The sequence below is a fragment of the Anomaloglossus baeobatrachus genome, chromosome 2, assembly GCF_048569485.1.
Source record: "Anomaloglossus baeobatrachus isolate aAnoBae1 chromosome 2, aAnoBae1.hap1, whole genome shotgun sequence".
NCBI classification, from domain to species: Eukaryota; Metazoa; Chordata; class Amphibia; order Anura; family Aromobatidae; genus Anomaloglossus; species Anomaloglossus baeobatrachus.
The window spans coordinates 541,022,374-541,044,355 of NC_134354.1; the positions used below are offsets into that span (position 1 = coordinate 541,022,374).

General features: G+C 49.7%; 1 protein-coding gene across 2 annotated transcripts in view; it reads right to left on the reverse strand.

The window, feature by feature from the left end:
- The window catches only part of CUL4A (cullin 4A), a 156,139-nt gene that overhangs the window by 133,198 nt on the left and 959 nt on the right, over positions 1-21,982 (reverse strand). For both annotated transcript variants that reach the window (XM_075336644.1, XM_075336645.1), the window contains exons 2-3: positions 16,202-16,414; positions 6,046-6,161 (exon numbers count right to left, since the gene is read on the reverse strand). In XM_075336644.1, coding sequence (XP_075192759.1) covers positions 6,046-6,161; positions 16,202-16,331 — 246 coding nt within the window. In that variant the 5' untranslated portion in view covers positions 16,332-16,414. The remainder of the gene's footprint in view (positions 1-6,045; positions 6,162-16,201; positions 16,415-21,982) is intronic.

Sequence of the window (21,982 nt, forward strand, 5' to 3'; positions counted from 1 at the left end):
TAGTCCCCAGCCTGCTCATATAGTCCCCAGCCTGCTCATATAGTCCCCAGCCTGCTCATATAGTCCCCAGCCTGCTCATATAGTCCCCAGCCTGCTCATATAGTCCCCAGCCTGCTCATATAGTCCCCAGCCTGCTCATATAGTCCCCAGCCTGCTCATATAGTCCCCAGCCTGTTCATATAGTCCCCAGCCTGCTCATATAGTCCCCAGCCTGCTCATATAGTTCCCAGCCTGCTCATATAGTCCCCGGCCTGCTCATATAGTCCCAGGCCTGCTCATATAGTCCCAGGCCTGCTCATATAGTCCCCAGCTTGCTATATACCCTCATCCTCCTCATATACTCTCCAGCCTGCTCATATACTCCCCAGCCTGCTCATATACTCCCCAGCCTGCTCATATACTCCCCAGCCTGCTCATATACTCCCCAGCCTGCTCATATACTCCCCAGCCTGCTCATATACCCTCATCCTCCTCATATACTCCCCATCCTGCTCATATACTCCCCAGCCTGCTATATACTCCCCATGCTGCTCATAATATACCCCTATCCTGCTATATGCCCTCATCCTGCTCATATACCCATGCTGCTCATATACTCCCCAGCCAGCTATATACCCTCATCCTGCTCAAAAACTCCCCATGCTGCTCATACTATATCCCTATCTTGCTATATGCCCTCATCCTGCTCATATACCCATGCTGCTCATATACTCCCCAGCCTACTATATACCCTCATCCTGCTATATACCCTCATCCTGCTCATATACCCTCATCCTGCTCATATACTCCCCAGCCTGCTCATATACTCCCCAGCCTGCTCATATACTCCCCAGCCTGCTCATATACTCCCCAGCCTGCTCATATACTCCCCAGCCTGCTCATATACTCCCCAGCCTGCTCATATAGTCCCCAGCCTGCTCATATAGTCCCCAGCCTGCTCATATAGTCCCCAGCCTGCTCATATAGTCCCCAGCCTGCTCATATAGTCCCCAGCCTGCTCATATAGTCCCCAGCCTGTTCATATAGTCCCCAGCCTGCTCATATAGTCCCCAGCCTGCTCATATAGTCCCCAGCCTGCTCATATAGTCCCCAGCCTGCTCATATAGTCCCCGGCCTGCTCATATAGTCCCAGGCCTGCTCATATAGTCCCCAGCCTGCTATATACCCTCATCCTCCTCATATACTCTCCAGCCTGCTCATATACTCCCCAGCCTGCTCATATACTCCCCAGCCTGCTCATATACTCCCCAGCCTGCTCATATACTCCCCAGCCTGCAATATACCCTCATCCTCCTCATATACTCCCCATCCTGCTCATATACTCCCCAGCCTGCTATATACTCCCCATGCTGCTCATAATATACCCCTATCCTGCTATATGCCCTCATCCTGCTCATATACCCATGCTGCTCATATACTCCCCAGCCTACTATATACCCTCATCCTGCTATATACCCTCATCCTGCTCATATACCCTCATCCTGCTCATATACTCCCCAGCCTGCTCATATACTCCCCAGCCTGCTCATATACTCCCCAGCCTGCTCATATACTCCCCAGCCTGCTCATATACTCCCCAGCCTGCTCATATACTCCCCAGCCTGCTCATATACTCCCCAGCCTGCTCATATACTCCCCAGCCTGCTCATATAGTCCCCAGCCTGCTCATATACTCCCCAGCCTGCTCATATACTCCCCAGCCTGCTCATATACTCCCCAGCCTGCTCATATACTCCCCAGCCTGCTCATATACTCCCCAGCCTGCTCATATACTCCCCATCCTGCTCATATACTCCCCAGCCTGCTCATATACTCCCCAGCCTGCAATATACCCTCATCCTCCTCATATACTCCCCATGCTGCTCATATACTCCCCAGCCTGCTATATACTCCCCATGCTGCTCATAATATACCCCTATCTTGCTATATGCCCTCATCCTGCTCATATACCCATGCTGCTCGTATACTCCCCAGCCTGCTATATACCCTCATCCTGCTCAAAAACTCCCCATGCTGCTCATAATATATCCCTATCCTGCAATATGCTCTCATCCTGGTGTATGGCCGCATCCTGTGGCACATAAAAAAAAATAAACGTTCATACTCACCTCATCTCACTCCCTGCAGCACCACTCCTCTTACCGTCTATGTCAGCGGCAGCGCCGCTGAATGCAGCCGTCCCCCTGCAGCATCGCGATGTCCTCCGGTGGTCTGTGCCGGCGGCTGCGTGTGGACACGTGCGCACAGCGATGACATCATCGCTGTGCGCGCCGCTAGTCACGCAAGTCAGCTGACCGGACAGATGGGAGGAGGAGCGATGCTGTAGGGGAACGGTGAGTAATCTGTACTAATTCACTGCCCCCGCACTGATGATGAAGCGCGGGGGGCAGTGAATACAGCCGCACATGATCACTCCAGGCTGCAGTTGCCAGGGGTGATCATGAGGGCCGACTGTTTATCCCTGACCATCCTCCCACCCACCTGTCAGCGCCGACTTCACCGCTGAGAGATGGGCGGGAGGATGGGCATGCATATTAAATGAGCGGGCCCACGTGGTCACGGCAGGCTGCTACAGCCTGCTCGTGCCCCTGATGACCCGCTCCATCACACCACCCACATTCCCCGCAGCCACAGTCAGACCATAAGACGCACCCCCAACTTTCCCCCAACGTTCGGGGGTAAAAAAGTGCGTCTTATGGTCCGAAAAATACGGTATATTTATTAGTCACCTTTGCAGGACCTGGATATGCAATTGTCTGATCACCTATACTACATACACAGCAATCCTGATGTAAAAGCCATGGTTTACTTTGAAGCCCAGCCATTAGCTGGGGCTCAACACAGCGCAGTGATACAAGCAGAGGGTTCTTTAGCAGACCCCTGGTTGTGATAACTTATCGGAGTGTCGCTTGGCCGATGGAAGTGTGGAACCACGCAAGCCCCTGCTGTCGCACTGCAAACAGACTGACAGCAGCTGACAGAGCTGCACTTTACCCGTGTCTGACACAGCCAGATCCTGGCTGTATGTCCCAACCATTACTCTACCAGTTATGGGACGGTCTCAGCCCCTGAGCCTGCATCACACACCCACTTCTGACTTGCGCCGTACATGTACATTGGATATCAGAAAGGGGCTAACAACTTTGAGTGCAAGGCTTTTGAATCTGACAGCTATCTTCCTGAGTGTACCGTCCTGCCTCCCAAGACCAATTATAAGGCGAATCTGATTGTCAGGAAAAGCCTGCTAATAGTATGCTATTGTTAAATGGTAACTGTATTGTTAGGTAACTTTTTAGAATAAGCTGTCCTTTGTGTACATGAGAAATATCTGGACCTTAACCCTTTCACGACCGGCCGATTTTTCGCTTTCCGTTTTTTTTTTTCGCCATTCTTTTTCTGAGAGACGTAACTTTTTTATTTTTCAGTCAATATGGTCTTGTGAGGGCTCATTTTTTGCGGAACGAGCTGTACTTTTAAATGAAACCATCAGTTTTACCATATTGGGTACTAGAAAATGGCAAAAAAATTCCAAATGCTGAAAAATTGCAAAAAAAGTGCGATAGCACTATGGTTTTTGAGATATTTTATTCACTGTGTTCACTATATGGTAAAACTGATGTGTGGGTGTGATGCCTCAGGTCAGTGCGAGTTCGTAGACACCAAACATGTATAGGTTTACTTTTATATAAGGGGTTAAAAGAAAATCGGAAGTTTGTCCGAAAAAAGTGGCGCACGTTTTACGCCATATTCCGTGACCCGTAGCGTTCTCATTTTTCGGGATCTTAGGCTCAATGACGGCTTATTTTTTGCGTCTCGAGCTGACGTTTTTAACGGTACCATTTTTGCGCAGATGCTACGTTTTGATCGCCTCTTATTGCATTTTGCGCAAAAGTTGTGGCGACAAAAAAACGTCGTTTTGGCGTTTGGAATTTTTTTGCCGCTACGCCGTTTACTGATCAGATTAATTGATTTTATATTTTGATAGATCGGGCGTTTCTGAACGCGGCGATACCAAATGTGTGTATATTTTTTATTTTTTTAACCCTTTAATTTTCAATGGGGCGAATGGGGGGTGATTTGAACTTTTAGGTTTTTTTTTAATTTTTTAAAACTTATTTTTTAACTTTTTTTTTTTATTTTACTAGTCCCCCTAGGGGGCTATTGCGATCAGCATTCCGATCGCTCTGCAGTATCTGCTGATCACAGCTGGAAGGCTGTAAACAGCAGATACGCTCTCTTTCTCTTTTGCTGTGCCCCGGGCACAGCGAAAGTGAAACCAAGTCATGTGTAGTACAGGAGTCATCACATGACCCTGTGCTACCATGACAACTATCGGGAGTCACGTGATCGCGTCACGTGACTTCCGGTTTCGGGCGGTAAGTAAATGCTTACCGCAATCGCGCTTATAATGGCGCTGTCATGTATTGACAGCGCCATATAAGGGGTTAATCGGCACGAGCAGATAACGATTCTGCTCGTGCCTAGCAGGCACACATCTCAGCTGTGAAAATCAGCTGAGATGTGTGCCGATCGCGGCATGCTGCCGCCGGAGGACCGCGGGCAGTAAGATTATGTCATTTAGGACGTAATTTTACGGCCCGCGGTCGTTAAGGGGTTAAGTGGCTTGTATCCGGCATTTTCATCAGCTGTCTCCACTGCACCCTGTCTTTTAATTTGCTATTAGCTAGTGGCAAGAAAAAGCTGCTATAATGTCTCCCATATAAAGCACACAAAAAGAGATTACTCTTCACTCCTTAATTAGCACAAAAAAAGAAGCAACATCAGGCGCATGGAGGACATTAACGGGAACCTGTCACCAGGTTTTCCCATATAAAGTGTGGCCAGCACCAGTAAGTCCTTATAATCAGCATTCTAGAATTCAGTATATAGTCCTAAAGCCGATCTGCATAACATAAAAAAGGTATTTTATTATACTCACTGCTTGGTGTGGATGATGTGTCCAAAGCATACATACAGTGTCTTCCATTGTGCTCGTGCGCACATACACTTTGTTCTGCACTCAGCAGGGTAGAGTGGAGTATTGTAGTGCACACGCGCTCTTTGGTTTTTCCCTGTGCATGCGCATTACAGTACTTTGCTTTGACCTTGGATGACATAGGATGCGCTATTGACACGAAACAAGAAGAGTGTCACACTATGTACGGTGAACTACCAAGCGAACGGCAAAAGGGAAGGGAAACCTTGTGTCTGGGAAAGGGGAAGATGGTGACCCCTGACCAAGCCTACCCTCACGACCCTAGATAGGGCCTACTTCAGGGTCAGGTATTCAACTCGACACATAGGTGCAGAACCTAAGTAGGGAGCAGATGAGATGAGTGCTTAGTCAACCCTACTAAGCTCTAAAAAAAATACACAGGGATAAAGAGGGGGAAAATAAATAACTTATTTCCAGATGACTCAGGGAGATGAACTGAAACAACCACAAAGATCTTCCAGCTGTGTGCAAGCTGATTGCTTCCACTGAAGACTTGTTAAGGGTATTAGATCGATAGCTGAAATTGTGAGGAACTCTTCAGGGTCCTAAAGGGAAAGAAGCCCAAGCAGAAGAGATACATAGGATACCAAATACACTAGCAGGAATAATAGATGGTCAGGGACCATTTTGGAAAGCCAAAGAGAGGAGGCTCTGGATCAAGACCAGTGACGCCCATTGGACCCGATTGCCCCATACTTGAGTATAACAAAAGGTCTTAAGTTATGCAGATCGGCTTGGGGACTTCTATACAGATTCCAGAATGCTGTATATAAGGGCTTAGTGGTGATGGGCATGATTTATATGGGAAAGCCTGGTGACAGGTTCACTTTAAATAACAGTACTGAGTAGTGTAAATGTGAATCAATCTCTAAGCGGAGGTAAAAGACTTGCTAGAAAGCTCCTTATTTCCCTCTTGTTGTTTTCTCACTTTGCTCTTCACTCCTCCCCCGTTCCTTCTCTATACAGTGTAAAACAGGAGGTGTTTCTGACACCTTACTGTGTTGGCAATCCACATGAAAAGGAGCTTCTGAAACAATGAATTGTCATACCTGGTAAAGTTCCTCCAAGTTGTACTTTATAGACGTGCTGCTTTCTATGGCGTTTACGGCTTCGTGAAGCTTCAGCCATGTGTCCTGAGTGTAGTTATCAGGCAGCTTTGGTTTGTCTGGAAATACAAACATTGTACTAAATCTACATGCCAACCAGAGCCAAGCAGCAATGTCAGCACACAGGCGTATGAGGAATCAACAGGAAATGAGAGTTACGACTGCCGCTCACTTCCTGTTGACTACTCATACGTCTGAAGGCAGGGAGAGAGAAGCCGGCAGTGATTGGGTGCAGGGCTTGCGTGATATGTCACAACCTCATGTGAGCTCTGGGAACGCGAGAGCCGACACTGCTGGTACCGCGCTGGCAAAAGAGGGGAGTATAAGCTTTTTCATTTTAATGGGGAAAAACATGGGGAATGAGAAGGAGTTGTCCTAGTAGTGGACACCTCTTTTAATTGGGTTTTCCCATCTCCAAGATCCTATCCCAATATGTAGTAGGAGTAATAATAATATTAGCAAATACCTCCAACTAGCTAGTCAGGAGAACCATGGATACCTAAGCGATTGTAATGTCATGCACATGAGGCAAGTGACATAGCTAATTAGAAGAACTATAGTACATTACTAATTGGAGATATTTTCTAATATTATTATGATTCCATCTACTACATATTGGGATAGGATCTTGGAGATGGGAATACCCCTTAAATCATGTTGCTCTCAGATTAGGTTTCAAAAAACTTGTTTGCAAATTTCCTTTAAGAGAACAAAGGTCAGCTGCACACAGATGATTTTAGTAAACATTGGTTAATAAAAAGAGAATTTTGTTTACTTACCGTAAATTATTTTTCTTATAGTTCCGTATTGGGAGACCCAGACATTGGGTGTATAGCTTCTGCCTCTGGAGGACACACAAAGTACTACACTTAAAAGTGTAGCTCCTCCCTCTGAGCTTATACACCCCCTGGAGAACCAGATCTAGCCAGTTTAGGCCAGTTTGCAAAAGCTGAAGGAGAATAGCCACCCACAAGTAAAAACAGAGCAAGAACCGGAACAACCGGAGCCTCCGTCTACGACAACAGCCGGTGATAACACGCGGAACAAGAAACTGCCAACAGGCAACAGGGAGGGTGCTGGGTCTCCCAATACGGAACTATAAGAAAAAGAATTTACGGTAAGTAAACAAAATTCTCTTTTTCTTTATCGTTCCTATGGGAGACCCAGACATTGGGACATCTCAAAGCAGTCCATGGGTGGGAATAAACAGAAAAACTTAGAAGTAGGCGGAGCCTAACTTCAAGTGGGCGACAGCCGCCTGAAGGATGCATCTGCCCAAGCTCGCATCTGCCGAAGCATGAGCATGCACTTGGTAGTGCTTTCAAAAGGTATGCAGGCTAGTCCAAGTGGCAGCCTGACAGACTTGCTGAGCCGTAGCCTGGTGCCTGAAAGCCCAAGAGGCACCGACAGCTCTGGTCGAGTGTGCCTTGATCCCCAGCGGGAGAGGCACCTGAGAACACTGGTAGGCATCCGAAATGGTTGACCTAATCCAACGGGATGCCTAAGATCAGCGGTGCGAGACACATAGATCCGGAGTGCCCGCACCAGATCCAGAGTATGCAACGCTTTTTCAAAGCGATGAACAGGAGCCGGACAAAAGGAAGGTAGGGTAATGTCCTGGTTAAGGTGGAAAGGAGAAACCACCTTAGGGAGAAAGTCCGGAGTCGGACGGAGAACCACCTTGTCTTGATGAAAAACCAAAAAAGGTGACTCCGAAGAGAGCGCAGCTAAATCAGAGACTCTCCTGAGGGAAGTTATGGCCACTAGAAAGACCACTTTCTGTGAAAGACGAAACAAAGAAACCTCCCTAAGAGGCTCAAAGGGGGGTTTCTGCAAAACCGTGAGAACCAAATTGAGGTCCCAGGGATCCAAGGGCCACCGGTAAGGCGGGATGATGTGAGACGCACCTTGCATGAAGCCAGCCGGGCGATACGCCGCTGGAACAGAACTGACAAAGCTGAGACTTGTCCCTTGAGAGAGTTGAGGGACAGTCCTAGCTGCAGACCGGACTGTAGAAAAGACAAAAGGGTCGGCAAGGAAAAAGGCCAAGGAGAATGGCCGGAAGAGCGACACCAGGACAGGAAAGTCTTCCAAGTCCTGTGATAGATCTTCGCAGAGGAAGACTTACGGGCCCGAGTCATAGTGGAGATGACTTCAGGGGGGATACCAGAAGCCGTCAGGATCCAGGACTCAAGAGCCACGCCGTCAATCTGAGAGCCGCAGAATTCTGGCGGAAAAACGGACCTTGTGAGAGAAGGTCTGGACGGTCCGGAAGATGCCACGGCACCTCTACGGACAGATGGAGCAGGTCTGGGTACCAAGCTCGCCTGGGCCAGTCCGGAGCAATAAGGATGACTCGACGGCCCTCCATTCTGATCTTGCGCAGAACTCTGGGCAAGAGAGCTAGAGGGGGAAACACGTAGGACAGACGAAACTGGGACCAGTCTTGAACCAGAGCGTCCGCTGCAAAGGCCTGAGAATCGTGGGAGCGAGCCACGTAAACCGGAACTTTGTTGTTGTGCCGGGATGCCATCAGATCCACTTCCGGAGTGCCCCACTTGCGGCAGATTGACCTGAACACTGCCGGATGCAGGGCCCACTCGCCGCTGTCCACGGTTTGACGGCTGAGATAATCGGCCTCCCAGTTTTCTACGCCTGGGATGTGGACTGCGGATATGGTGGACTTGGAGTCCTCCGTCCACTGAAGGATTCGTTGAACCTCCAGCATCGCCAGGCGGCTGCGAGTTCCGCCCTGGTGATTGATGTAGGCAACCGCAGTCGCGTTGTCCGACTGGACTCGAATGTGCTTGCCAGCCAACAGGTGGTGAAAAGCTACTAGAGCTAGAAGAACAGCCCTGATTTCCAGCACATTGATCGAGAGGGCTGATTCGGACGGAGTCCAAGTGCCCTGTGCTCGGTGGTGGAGAAATACTGCTCCCCAGCCGGAGAGGCTGGCATCCGTGGTGAGGATCACCCAGGACGGAGTCAGGAAGGAGCGTCCCTGTGACAGAGAGAGGGGCTGAAGCCACCACTGAAGAGAGCTCCTGGTCTGCGGCGACAGAGCCACTAGCTTGTGCAAGGAAGAGGTCCGCTTGTCCCAACAGCGGAGAATGTCCAGCTGCAGGGGACGCAGATGGAACTGGGCAAAGGGAACCGCTTCCATTGACGCCACCATCTGACCCAGCACCTGCATGAGGTGCCTGATGGAATGACGGCGGGGCTTCAACAGAGAGCGCACCGCCAGATGAAGAGACTGCTGTTTGACTAAGGGCAGCTTCACAAGTGCCGGCAGGGTCTCGAATTGCATCCCTAGGTACGTAAGTTCCTGGGTCGGGGACAAAGTGGACTTGGGCAGATTGACAAGCCACCCGAATTGGACAAGCGTGGCGAGAGTGAGCGAGACGCTCCGCTGGCAGTCTGCACTGGATGAGGCCTTGACTAGAAGGTCGTCCAGGTAAGGGATTACTGCCAACCCCTGGAGATGCAGGACCGCAACCACTGCTGCCATGACCTTGGTGAAAACACGAGGGGCCGTGGCTAACCCGAAGGGGAGAGCCACGAATTGGAAATGTTCCTCTCCGACTGCAAAGCGTAGCCAACGTTGGTGGGAAACCGCAATAGGCACATGCAGATAGGCATCTCTGATGTCGATGGATGCCAGGAAATCTCCTTGGGTCATTGAGGCAATGACCGATCTCAGAGATTCCATGCGAAAGCGCCGCACCTGAACATGCTTGTTGAGAAGCTTGAGATCCAGGATGGGCCGGAAGGAACCGTCCTTCTTGGGGACTAGGAAGAGGTTTGAGTAAAAATCTCTGAACCGTTCCCGGGCGGGAACCGGAACAATTACACCGTTGGCCTGCAAGGATGCCACGGCCTGTGAGAAGGCGGCAGCTTTGGAGCAGGGGGGAATGGACAGAAAAAATCTGTTTGGCGGGCTGGAAGAAAATTCTATCCTGTAGCCGTGGGAGATGATATCCCGCACCCACTGATCGGAGACGTGCTGAAACCACACGTCGCCAAAGTGGGAGAGCCTGCCACCGACCAAGGACGTTGCTGGCACAGCCAGATAGTCAAGAGGAGGCTGCCTTAGTGGCAGCAGCTCCTGCGGTCTTCTGTGGACGCGCTTTTGTGCGCCAGCTGGATTTTTGGTCCTTGGCTGAGTTAGTGGACGAGGCCGAGGGCTTAGAGGACGACCAGTTGGAGGAACGAAAGGAACGAAACCTCGACTGATTCCTACCCTGGACAGGTTTCCTGGTTTTGGTTTGTGGCATGGAAGTACTCTTCCCGCCAGTAGCCTCCTTAATAATTTCATCCAGCTGTTCACCGAACAGCCTGGACCCAGCAAAAGGGAGTCCAGCAAGGAACTTCTTCGAGGAAGCATCTGCCTTCCACTCTCGAAGCCACAGGATCCTGCGGATAGCGAGGGAAATAGCCGAAGCCACCGCAGTGCGGTGAGAAGCCTCCAGCATGGCAAACATGGCATAGGACAGTGATGGCAAACCTGTGGCACTCCAGCTGTTGCAAAACTACAATTCCCATCATGCCTGGCCATTCAAAGCAAAAGCTTTGGCTGTGAAGACATGATGGGAATTGTAGTTTTGCAACAGCTGGCGTGCCACAGGTTAGCCATCACTGGCATAGGATGAAAAAGCTGAAGCTTGGGAAGTTAAAGCAACCATTTCGGGCATAGATTCCCTGGCGAGGGAATGCATCTCCTCTAGAGAAGCAGAGATGGCTTTGAGAGCCCACACTGCTGCAAAAGTTGGGGAGAACGAGGCCCCTGCCGCCTCATATACAGATTTGGCCAGAAGGTCGACCTGGCGGTCAGTGGAATCCTTAAGAGAGGTGCCATCAGCCACTGATACAACGGTCCGGGCTGATAGCCTAGACACCGGAGGGTCTACCTTTGGTGAATGAGCCCACTCCTTGACCACCTCAGGTGGAAATGGAAACCGGTCATCAGAACCACGCTTTGGGAAGCGTTTGTCAGGACAGGCCCTAGGCTTGGACACAGCGGCCTGAAAACTCACTCTTTGTCCTCTTAGGCGAGGTAAACTGGTGCTTTTCTGCCAGAAAGGGTTGCTCCTCTGATACTGGCGGATTGAGATCCAGTACAGAATTAATGGACGCAATCAAATCACTAACATCTGAGTCACTTTCGGACAGATCAATGGGGCACATGGAGTTAGCCTCCGAGCCCCCTGTAAAGGCATCCTCCTCGTCCTGCGAGTCAGCTCCTAAATCAGAGCCGCGGGACGAGGAAGGAGAGGGAGCCCTGCGTCTCCTTTTAGGAGGACGGGGTCTGGGACCAGATGATGAATCCTCTGTGAGCTCCGCTGAGAGAGCCCTAGCAGCAGAGGCACCCTGTGAAGGGGGCTGATGCATGTTCAGCAAAGTCCTGGACAGCTGTCCCATGGAGTCGGCAAAAGACTGGGAGATAGACCTAGAAAAGGATTCAACCCAAGCTGGGGGTTCAGCCACAGGGACCGGAGCAGCCTGAGAGACCACTGGGGGGGCGATTCCAGGCTGAGGCATCGTCAGGTTAGAGCAGGCATCACAATGTGGATAGGTGCTCGGTTCGGGCAGTAGGAGCTTACATGCAGTGCATACTGAATACAGCTTTGGAGCCTTGCTCCTCGTGTGAGACATGCTGCTGAAGTGGGGGCTCTGCCAGAATGACCCCCAGAGAGTATATACAGAAGGTCCACAACCGGAGGTTGTGGCTTACCAGACCGCTGTAGCGGTTTGTGTGCCCTCCAGATCCCAAAGCCCGGACCCCCAAGGACCTCAGCAGGGATGCTGCAGCCAGCGCTGATCGCAGGGAAGAACGCTGAGAAAATGGCGCCGGAGTGAAGAGAGGGGGCGGGACTCACTCTGAGAGCGGGATCTGGAGGGCCATAGAGACCTACAGGGGAGGAGACATGAACTCAGTGAGGAGTGTCTCTCCCCTGTGTAGAACGGCCGCTGGGCGGAGCCGCACTGTCCCTCTGCATGAATGACATGCGAGGGCAGTGAAACCGAAAGTAGGCCTCCGGCGAAGCCGGGGCCTAAATTTGAGCGGTGCGGCCGGCGCGCAGGCACCATCGGCGCGGTTCTCAGGCGACAGCCAGAGAACCCGCCGGAAATGTCACAAAAAAACACTCAGCACACTCTCCCACAACAATAAAGTACAAGGGACCCCCATATATAAACGTCTCAGGTACTTAGCTTGCTGAGACGCAGGGTTCCAAGTCCCTGGGGGCGAGTGCTCCGGTCCAGCAGGATCCTGAAGGGCTGCGGATGGAGACCGGTCTCCTGCCAAGCATGGAGAACCGTGCTGGCTCCCACTTCAAGCCAGAGCCCAGAGGGATGGTGAAGGAGCACGGCATGTAAGGCTCCAGCCTTGGAATCAACCTTAACAGCACCGCCGACACAGTGGGGTGAGAAGGGACATGCCGGGGGTCCAGGCTTGGACCCGCTTTTCTTCAAATTCTTTCCAAAAATGAAAAATCAGATGAGAATGCATGTGTGGATGTATGCCTCCTGAACACAAAGCGATAAACTGGCTACTAGATCTGGTTCTCCAGGGGGTGTATAAGCTCAGAGGGAGGAGCTACACTTTTGAGTGTAGTACTTTGTGTGTCCTCCGGAGGCAGAAGCTATACACCCAATGTCTGGGTCTCCCATAGGAACGATAAAGAAAAAAAACGTCCCTAACAGTGCTGACTTAATAGAAAAAAAATATCAGGTCAGAACTTCCAGGTTGTGGGATACTGCAATGCCGAGCAGGATCATATAACTCTTCAGTAGCCTACATTCACAGCTTTAGATCTAACACTCAAAGGGGTTTTCCAATGAGCAAAGTTTAAGTTAATTTGAATCAATAGATCTTGGAATAATAATAATTTCCACAATTGGATGTGTTTAAAAAAAATAATCCTGTGCTGAGATAATCTGACATGTGTCCCTGCTATGTACTGTGCAATGGCCGTGTCTGACCATACAGGGACATGGTCTGATCATACCACATCTCCTGGGCAGGGAATGAAGCAGAAGAGTATAAAGACAAAACATGGGATTAAAAAGGATCCTTTTTATGACGTAAAACATTTTCCTGCCTGTTTTTAAAACAGGTTTTAATTGACAAAAATAATTAATTGCGATCCCATGCTGTAATGTCTTAAAGGGAACCTGTCAGGAGCAATATGCAGCCAGAGCCACGAGCAGTTCTGGGTGCATATTGCTAATACCTGCCTAACTTTCCCTGTATACACTAGCATAAATAAAAGGGATCTTTAGAAAAAGTATTTCTAAACATCTTTTATCGTATGCTAATGAGCGGGGGACTAGTCCCCTGGACGTTAGTTCCTCTTGCAAGTCACCCCCATTAGTATGTTAGTACGCCCCTGTGGGCATACTAACATACTAATGAATATGCAGTGTCACAGGATGATCTCACTCACCTCTCCACCGCCATCGCGTCCGATGCTGGATTTCGGCTCAGTGCGCTTGAACCCGGAGTTTGGGCCATGTGCACTACTTCAGTTTGAAGCCAGGATGTGTACACCTGGCTTCATAGTGTGCATGACCGAAACTCCGGCGTCATGCGTACTGAGCAGAAATCCCCTGTTTGACGCGATGGCGGCGGAGAGGTGAGTGAGATCATCCTCCGACGCTGCGCATTCATTAGCATGTTATCACACCCACAGGGGTGTACTAACATGCTAATGGAGCCAATTGGCCAGGGGAAAGCACGCCCAGGGGACTAGTGCCCTCGCTCATTAGCACACAGTAAAAAATCTTTAGAAATACTTTTTCTAAAGATCTCTTGATCTATGCTACCAGATACAGGGACGGTTAGGCAGGGATTAGCAATATACACCCAGAACTGCTCATGGTTATAGGTGCATATTACACCTGACAGGTTCCCTTTAATACACTTTTGTGTCCTCTCCTGCAGAGGAGATGTGGCATGAGCAGACTGTACGCTGTTCCCAGGTCTCGCATTCACTTCCTGGGCCGCTAATTACTGCTCATGGATATGCACCGATTTCCCAGCCCACCAGCACCTGTAATTGGTTGCAGTCAGACACGCCTCCACCCTGTCAGCTGACTATAACCAATCACAGGCGCCAGGACGGCCGGTGGGCAGTGAAAGCAGTGTAACTGAAGGCGCCCGTACACGCTATCATCTACTGTGAGCCTAGAATGTACAGGCTCATTCCAGGTTAGTGGGCGTGACTGGCTTGGTTGGTGGGCATCACGATGTTTTCTTTCAGCCACCATAATCATGCAAGAGGGTACTTGTCCCCCTGCACCCCGCTCTATCCGGGGTTCTTATCCCCAGACCCACACTTCTATTATAAACAACTCCACGTCCACGTGAACTTAGAAAAAATAATGTTTCTTCTGGCTGGAAACGTCGGAAGGCATTTTGAACACGCCAGGTTACATAGTGTGACAGTTTTATAGATCATGAGGATCCGTATGCAGCAATACAAAATATGTGTACTTTTTGTTTATTTCTTTACATAAAAATGCATATTTATTGGTATTTTTTTTTCATTTTTTGTTTTTTAAGTGATTTTAAAAAATATATTTTTTCAATTTTTTTTTAAAAGCTTTTTTACTTTGTCCCTTTATGAGATTAACTTTTATTACTCTGATAACTGTTATAATCTATTCCAAAGCACCAACATTGCAATGGATTATACCTGTTAGTTTTACACTGACAGAAGCCTCTGAGCTAGCCATGGCTAGCTGACCCAAAGGTTGTCTTGATGACCTCAGGTTGCCATGGCAACAATATGTCCCTCGTGATCATGTTGCGGAGGTCGGGAGTGCGCTCCCTCTTCAAGCCTTCTAAATGCTATGATCGCATTTAGGGGATGAACAGCCAGGTTTGGCGTGGGGACCATTCCTGGTTGTGAGAGTTGGTGCTTGGCTGTCATGTAAGCTTAGCACCCGGGGCCAATTGCATGGGCACAGTTCCTGTGCCATGCACAATCACCAGGACAAACCCATACGTCCTCAGTTGGGAACCCCTTCCCAACCAGGACATAGGGGAACATCCAAGATCGTGAAGGGGTTAAAAAAAATGTTCCTGTGCTGAGATCTTATAAATGTGCCCCTGCTCTGTACTGTGTAAGGCTGCTTTCACACCTCCGGTTTTTGCTATGCGGCACAATCCGGCACTTTGTAGGAAAAACGCAACCGTTTTTTTTTTTTGCTGCCGGTTGCGTTTTTCCTGCATAGACTTTAATTAGTGCCGCATGGCCTTGCGTTCCGTCCGGTTTTTGCCGCATGTGGCAGATTTAGCCGATGCGGTGGCCGGATGGAACGTTGCCTGGCACGTTTTTTTGTGCGGCAAAAAAACCCGCATCGCGCCGCATCCGACCGATGCGGCGCTTTTCCCAATGCATCCCTATGGATGCCGGATGCGGCAAAAAAACCGCAACCGGCCGCCGCATGGGTTTTTTGCCACTGCGCATGCTCAGTAGCATGCCGCAAGCGGCAAAAACCGGACAGGCCGCATGTAAAAAACTTATGCAAAGGATGCGGTGTTTTCACCGCATCCGTTGCATAGGTTTCACAGCCGGATTGAGCCGCACGGCTCAAACCGGATGTGTGAAAGCAGCCTAACTGTTGTGTCTGACCGTAGAGGAACATAGTCTGATTATACCACAACTTTACAACATGAGGTTGCAAATAATTATTTTTTTAATATAAAACATTATTAAACTAGGAAAATAAATCCTTTACCTCACAAAAAGAATCATCTTTGATCCCATGCTGTAATATCTTTATTCTTTTTTTATTCTTCCTCCCCCAGCTCAGGAGATGTGGTATGATCAGACCACGTCCCTGTACGGTCAGACACGGCCATTACACAGTAAATAGCACGGGCACATTTATAAGATTACCTTAGAACAGGAACATTTCAATACATCCATTTGTTATTATTGCTACAAGATCTATTAATTAAAATTCACTTTAAAAATAACTTTGCTTGTGGGACAATTCCTTTAGGTTATTTCTACGATCTGGAACTATACCATGCTAATTAACTTAGCTGTTATAAAACACACATTACACAAATCAATTACTGGTACATTACCTTTAAAATTCTTAATTATTAATTTTTTGGAAGCTGAGGGTTTGGCGGCCAGTGCAGAACTTTTAGTCAGTCCATTGGTTTGGCTAACTAGTGTTGAAAAGTTTGCTTTCCTCTGAGCGTCTTGTTCCATAGCAGCGCAGCTCGGTACACCACAGAGGAGAAGATTTCAAGTAGACGTCCTCAATGAGTGATCATTGGCCACCTATTCAGAGTCTAGGGCACATAAAAGAAATCCAGTACATAACAGCTCATAATACACGTCTTATAAGTGAATGATTGCATGATAATGGGGCTACACCGGCTTGTTCTTCAATGTAAGGGTACCGTCTCACTATACGACGTACCAGCAATTCCGACCACAATATGACCTGGTCAGGATTGCTGGTGTGTCGCTACGTGGTCGCTGGTGAGCTGTCAATCAGGCAGATCTCACCAGCGACCAACCACCAGCCCGCAGCGACTCGTGGAAACGATGCTGCGCTTGGTAACCAAGGTAAATATCGGGTAACTAAGCAAAATGCTTTGCTTGGTTACCCAATATTTACCCTGGTTACCAGCTCAGTGCTGGCTCCCTGCACTCGTAGCCAGGGTACAAATCAGGTTACTAAGCAAAGCGCTTCGCTTAGTTACCCAATGTGTACTCTGGCTACGAGTGCAGGGAGCCAGCACTGGCAGCCTGAGAGCGGCGTATGCTAGTAACCAAGGTAAATATCGGGTAACCAAGCAAAGCGCTTTGCTTAGTTACCCGATATTTACCTTGGTTACCAGTGTCCGCAGCTTCCAGACGCCGGCTCCCTGCACATTCAGATCGTTGTTCTCTCGCTGTCAAACACAGCGATGTGTGCTTCACAGCGGGAGAGCAACGAGCAAAAAATGAACCAGCACTGTGTGTAACGATCAGCGATTTCACAGCAGGGGCAGGTCGCTGCTTAGTGTCACACACAGCGAGATCGCTGATGAGGTCACTGGTACGTCACAAAAAACGTGACTCAGCAGCAATCTCGCTAGCGATCTCGCTATGTGAGAAGTACCCTTAAGGCTAGGGTCACACAACTGTTTATTTCTCATCCGAGACAATTGGTCCAGTTATGCTAAACACACTCTGATAAGTCTCTAATCCAGCCTGATTTTCTCAAATGTGCAGAAGATAGAAAAAATATCTCCATCTTCTCTATTCTGTCAGTCCGTTAAAATCGGACCACACTCGGATGTCATCTGAGTGCGGTTCAATTTTTTTTAACAAACTCATTGACTTGCATGGCCGAGTGCAATTTACACATGCAAATCGGTAATACTGGAATGTTTTCCTTAGGCAGACTCGGTCCGCAGAAAAAAAAAAAAATTGAACATGTGCACGGTGCCATAGAATAACATTGGTTCGAGTGCGATCTGATGTTTTTTCGGATCACACTCGGACCGGAAATATAATGGTCGTGTGACCCTAGCCTCCGGTTTATGTGCACAAGCATTAAACCTGTGTAGATTTGGTTTCAGCGGCCATAATGCACATCACCATAGGCGCAGTGCGTACAAGGCTGGATTTCAGGTCACTGTTTTCACTGACTTTTACGGAAGATAAACACAAACTGAAGACTACAAGATAGTTCATGCTGTGTTTACTGGGTTAATATTAAATCCTGGTCAAAGTGCAAACATGGACAAAAAGAAAATATTATGGCTTGGAGCTACTCTTACCCCTGATATCTGTTATTACAGCATACAAAACAGACACAAAGTGGAAATACCTAAGATTCTGGTGCACGCACCACAACCCATCTGTATACATGGCATGGGGCGAGCAGCTGCAGGGAAATACAACTCCTGGCTACGCCTCTCCGCTGTTAGGCCTCATTCACACGACAGTTTATGTACAAGTTCTATCCAACTATCTACTTATTATATATAGTCTATGGGGCAGCTCATATGTCCCTGTATTACAGGCCGAGTCTGCACAAAATCACTGACACGTCTGATCTTGGTCCGATTCTCAGCTACAAGGTGCCAATTCATGTCTATGGGTCCATGAACAAAATCACATAGCACTTGGATTTAGTAATGTATGCAGTTTGTATTGTGAGATCTCTTAGGCGGGCTTTGCACACTACGATATCGCAGGTGCGATGTCGGTGGGGTCAAATTGAAAGTGACGCACATCCGGCATCGCATGCGACATCGTAGTGTGTAAAGCCTAGATGATACGATTAATGAGCGCAAAATCGTCGTAATCGTATCATCGGTGCAGCGTCGGCGTAATCCATAATTACGCTGACGCGACAGTCCGATGTTGTTCCTCGCTCCTGCGGCAGCACACATCGCTGTGTGTGAAGCCGCAGGAGCGAGGAACATCTCCTACCGGCGTCACCGCGGCTTCCGTAGGATATGCGGAAGGAAGGAGGTGGGCGGGATGTTTACGTCCCGCTCATCTCCGCCCCTCCGCCGCTATTGGCCGCCTGCCGTGTGACGTCGCTGTGACGCCGCACGACCCGCCCCCTTAGGAAGGAGGCGGGTCGCCGGCCAGAGCGACGGTCGCAGGGCAGGTGAGTGCATGTGAAGCTGGCGTAGCGATAATGTTCGCTACGCCAGCTATCACACGATATCATACCTGCGACGGGGGCGGGGACTATCGCGTGCGACATCGCAGCATCGGCTTGCGATGTCGCAACGTGCAAAGCCGCCCTTAGACCTGAAGTCGTTGGTATACTTACTTCATAAATCTATGTCCGATTAATTGTATAATCCTTCAAGAAAGTTTAACTCTATTGTCACCCTCATAACGTGATTGACAGCTCCTCAGTGACCTTCCTCCCTGCGGCTGAGATCTCACACCACTCTATGGAAGCTGCAGCAGTTAGGTAGGGTGGGTGGACATGCAATATGAATGGACTCATGAGTTATTTCGTTCTAAACCTTGACTCATAATATACTCATGTTAATAAAAGCCATTCTCATGTGGATTTTCAAAGTAAGTAAACCAGCCTCTTCAGGTCTAATAGACCTAAAAATGTTTGTAGCTTCTATTGGGAAATCCGGTGACATATTTCCTTTAGGCTATGTGCCCACGGGAGCTTGCTTCTGCGGGTTTTGCCGTGGAAAACCTGCGGATTTATCTGGATTTTCCAGATAAATCCGCAGGTTTCAGCACGTACAGAAACTCCCCATGTTATCCTAAGGGACATGGGGAGTGCTGCGGAATGTGCGACTGCGGAATATACTGCGGATGTCCTGCAGCCGCACATAACTGCATGCCAATTATTCCTGCGGAAATCCCGTCGCTCCACTATGGAGATAGAGGCTGGGACGTCTGCAGGTAAATCGCATGAATGCCCGCAGGTTTAACGCAGCTATTCCGCTGTGATGCCGACGGGCAGCTGCAGTAAAGCTGCGGATATATCCGCAGGTACGAGCTCCTGTGGGCACATAGACTTAAAGAGTATCCACAGTAACACCAATCTGGGGCTGCCCTTTTTATTTTATAAACTGAGAGCGCAGGATCCCACAACCCTCCGCTGCCCCTCATAGTATAGGTGCCAGATCTCACACTCAGCCCCGCACTGCCTATTCCATCACTAAGTGGGTAGTCATTACCGATCAGTCACCACTTTGTAAATGATGCGATAGCGCGAGGTGGCTGCAAATCGGAAACTCATGCATTATCGCTGTGAAACAGGGCGTGGGATTCCTGTCTGCATATCGGACTCCACAGACCAGAATTCTCTGAGATAGGCCCTTTCGGGGACTTTAGGGACCGTTCTGTGCACTTCTGTCAATATCTAATATGTAGAGAAATCACCAGTTGGGACTTTAAATAAAGAGGGCAGCCTCAGCCTGGTGAAGGGTATTCTTTACAGACGGAGCACACTGAAAACGTAGAAAACATTCATATTGCTTACTTCCATCATTTCTTAGGAAGAATTTGCTCTCATATTTGAGAGATCTGTTCATCTGTCATTATTCCACAACATCAATAAGGATCCGAATATAACAAAGAAGGTAAATACTCCAACAAAATGCATTTGGGAGTACCGGTTTCATTCTTTATGTAAAACAATGGACAGGAAAACAGATCCATGAAAGTGAATTCTGCCCTAACTTCTTGTGTATACTGTTTTGCCACAAGGACACAGTGAGGAGCTAAATGACAACTCTCATGTGGAAGTATTACATCCATGTAGCGTCTGGAAGGTGATTTACGTTCTTACGGCGTCCTCAGATAACAGCTGCACAGTGCCCTGCAGGACGGCTGCCAGTGGACACGGGCCAGGGCACTGACTTCAGGCCTGTCACTTCAATACATGACATTATGGTCATTCTGAAGAGGCTCTGGAATACGACGCCATGATGGCTCAATGAATATTCTTCTTCTTCCCTTTGTTAGCTACTAATCTATTAAACCCTTTTTTTAGTTTTTCTTTTGCTCTGCCAGAGAAAGCGGAGGGGTGACATTCCTGCCAGCAGAGGGGAGAGGGTCTACTGTGACCATTATTAGAAAGCGACTGGTGGAGGGAGGAGGACAGACGCCCCAGACTGCAGGGCATCGCTGAACACTGCAATGAGGGGGTCAGCGCTCTCCGCGCCACAAACTGAAGAACTAGATGTGAGGGAGCAGTGAACTGCTTATAATGGAGCCAATCACAGGTATCACAGGCTCCGTGACGTGCACTGGCACATGCCATGCTACCAATCAGGCACTGATGGTGCCCAGCTGTCCCCTCACCTCTGCTTCCTGAATCACCTGAAACCGTCCGGGCACTCCGGGTGTACAGGAACAACAGCTCCAAAGTGCCACATGTGCAAAATGCTGCCGCAAAGTCTGACAAAGCACAAGGACGTGATTTATGAACACTAGAAGTGCCGTCACCCATAGCAACAGACCAAACACAGCCTTGCTCTCAAGTTGGATAAAAGAGAACGTCACTTGGTTGTTATGGACAACTCATCCCAATTCCTGATGGGCACAGCCCCCCTCTGAGCGATGGGTACAGCCTCCACCAGGTGATGGGCACACAGTACAGCCTCTCACCTGGTGACTAGTACAGCTTCCCACAGGTAACAGATACAGCCTCCCTGATGGTGGCAAGCAGAGGTCTCCCCCCAGGTAACAGATACAGCCTCCCTCCCCCACGGTGATCGGTACACAGTACAGCCTTTCACCCGGTGACTAGTACAACCTCCCACAGGTACAGCCTCCCCCACAGGTGACGGGCACAGGCCTCCCCCACAGGTGACGGGCACAGGCCTCCCCCACAGGTGACGGGCACAGGCCTCCCCCACAGGTGACGGGCACAGCCTCTCCCACACTCCCCCACAGGTGACGGGCACAGCCTCCCCCACAGGTGACGGGCACAGGCCTCCCCCACAGGTGACGGGCACAGGCCTCCCCCACAGGTGACGGGCACAGGCCTCCCCCACAGGTGACGGGCACAGGCCTCCCCCACAGGTGACGGGCACAGGCCTCCCCCACAGGTGACGGGCACAGGCCTCCCCCACAGGTGACGGGCACAGTCTCCCCCACAGGTGACGGGCACAGCCTCCCCCACAGGTGACGGGCACAGGCCTCCCCCACAGGTGACGGGCACAGGCCTCCCCCACAGGTGACGGGCACAGGCCTCCCCCACAGGTGACGGGCACAGCCTTCTCCACAGGTGACGGGCACAGCCTCCCCCACAGGTGACGGGCACAGCCTCCCCCACAGGTGACGGGCACAGCCTCCCCCACAGGTGACGGGCACAGCCTCCCCCACAGGTGACGGGCACAGGCCTCCCCCACAGGTGACGGGCACAG